The sequence below is a fragment of the Cyprinodon variegatus genome, unplaced genomic scaffold (genome assembly GCF_000732505.1).
Source record: "Cyprinodon variegatus isolate N-32 unplaced genomic scaffold, C_variegatus-1.0 Scaffold1155, whole genome shotgun sequence".
NCBI lineage: Eukaryota > Metazoa > Chordata > Actinopteri > Cyprinodontiformes > Cyprinodontidae > Cyprinodon > Cyprinodon variegatus.
The window spans coordinates 100,993-103,323 of record NW_015151608.1 but is presented as its reverse complement, the minus strand read 5'-3'; the positions used below and the strand labels follow the sequence as shown (position 1 = coordinate 103,323).

At 34.0% G+C, this 2,331-nt stretch overlaps 1 protein-coding gene across 1 annotated transcript in view; it reads left to right on the top strand.

The window, feature by feature from the left end:
- pin1 (peptidylprolyl cis/trans isomerase, NIMA-interacting 1) overlaps nt 1-295 on the top strand; it is a 17,452-nt gene extending 17,157 nt beyond the window's left edge. Inside the window, exons 6-7 of the mRNA XM_015400857.1 lie at nt 92-130; nt 173-295. Coding sequence (XP_015256343.1) covers nt 92-130; nt 173-295 — 162 coding nt within the window. The remainder of the gene's footprint in view (nt 1-91; nt 131-172) is intronic.
- Nucleotides 296-2,331: the final 2,036 nt, after the last annotated feature.

Sequence of the window (2,331 nt, the reverse complement as noted above, 5' to 3'; positions counted from 1 at the left end):
ACAGCAGCATGATTAATTATTTGACAAATGAAATACACAATAGTGTTTATTTCAGATTTGACAGTACTTTCTGGAGCTTGTTCCCTTGAAGAGGGTTGGAGCAGAGGGTACAGCTGCCACCGGAGCTCAGGTAAGTCTTAAAGTCAATCACATAAGCACCTTTCCTGCGCAGTGTGACCACATCAAAACCTTCTCCTACCAGGTTGTGGCCTGGTACAAATGGAGCAGCATCACATTGGGCTTTAGTCCCAGTCTGGCAGCAGAGAACAGAGCAGGGAAACAGGAGGAGGCTTAGCAGAAGAGGCATCAAGGTTGAGCAGACGGCCATGATTAGGGGCTAAAAAAGAAATGGAAAAGTTCATGAATGACTGCTGTTTCAGAGTAGATGGCTAGTACTATAAAGAATGATTGTTAGGCATATTTATACCTCATCAGAAATTAACTTTAAAATAGTCCATATGCAAAATCGTGAGTTTACTAATACTAATATGGCTGTTATTCAAGATACTAAGCTTTCTCAGTTTTCAATTACAAGTTAGTAAAGCTAAAAGAAAAAACATTTACTGTAATACTATAAATTCAGAAGTAATATACGTCTTTCAGTCATCATAAAAGCCAGCTGAACTTTATTTTCTCCGTCATACAGCAGTGAATTAGCAAATATGATCAAATCGACTCCTTATAGTCTTATCTTTTGGTTGAAGATTGAAACAGTGCTAGTTTTAGTAGTTTCAAGCATTTGCAAAAGTTGAAAAACCTACTGTTGAAGAGCCCCTTCCAGATTCAGCAGCTCAAGCAAGACCTGAGGAAAATGAGCTGAAGACCACAGTTTATAAAGAGGACAGAAAGAGGAGGACCAAAAGCTCCAAAGATATATGGTTGGCTTAACAAACATAGAACCATCTGATATTGATAGAGATTAAAGGAAATGTCCTTGGTAAAGCTTAATAATTAAAGATGATAAGCTTATTAGTAAAGGTAAATATTACATAAGGCACTTTTTCCCCCCTTTCTGTTTGTATAATATCCAAATAGGAGATAACATGAGAACATTTCCAAATGTTGAGATATTTACCAAATGTTTCCCTTTTTTTCAAAATGAAACAGTGTATATTATAGTGGACAGAATGAAAGTATTGGTGATCAGGATTTTGGATTAAATGTATTAGTTTAGGGTAAAGGTTAAAAAAAGTAAATTATTTTAGTGAAAACTTCCTGGACAGAGTTCTGAATTTAAGTTACAGAACAGTTTGCTCTTCTACAACAGGGGCAGTAGTTGATTTTGTTGTTATTGTGGAAACTCTGGTTGTTGAAAAAAGAAATGAATGATTAAACTTGATCAAAGACCACCATTGTCATCTTGAAACTAAATGACAGAAAGGCGAAAGGCAACTGGGCATTCTAATGCTTATCATTAAGTATAAATAAAAAAGCAATTAATTTTTTTCTTCTAGCACCTAAAACTTTAAACATATATTTGATTTTAACAGATATATTAGATGTTTACCTGGCTCCGAAAGGGCTTAAAGATTAAAGGAAAAATGCGTTGTTTTTTTTTNCTTCCAGATTCAGCAGCTCAAGCAAGACCTGAGGAAAATGAGCTGAAGACCACAGTTTATAAAGAGGACAGAAAGAGGAGGACCAAAAGCTCCAAAGATATATGGTTGGCTTAACAAACATAGAACCATCTGATATTGATAGAGATTAAAGGAAATGTCCTTGGTAAAGCTTAATAATTAAAGATGATAAGCTTATTAGTAAAGGTAAATATTACATAAGGCACTTTTTCCCCCCTTTCTGTTTGTATAATATCCAAATAGGAGATAACATGAGAACATTTCCAAATGTTGAGATATTTACCAAATGTTTCCCTTTTTTTCAAAATGAAACAGTGTATATTATAGTGGACAGAATGAAAGTATTGGTGATCAGGATTTTGGATTAAATGTATTAGTTTAGGGTAAAGGTTAAAAAAAGTAAATTATTTTAGTGAAAACTTCCTGGACAGAGTTCTGAATTTAAGTTACAGAACAGTTTGCTCTTCTACAACAGGGGCAGTAGTTGATTTTGTTGTTATTGTGGAAACTCTGGTTGTTGAAAAAAGAAATGAATGATTAAACTTGATCAAAGACCACCATTGTCATCTTGAAACTAAATGACAGAAAGGCGAAAGGCAACTGGGCATTCTAATGCTTATCATTAAGTATAAATAAAAAAGCAATTAATTTTTTTCTTCTAGCACCTAAAACTTTAAACATATATTTGATTTTAACAGATATATTAGATGTTTACCTGGCTCCGAAAGGGCTTAAAGATTAAAGGAAAAATGCG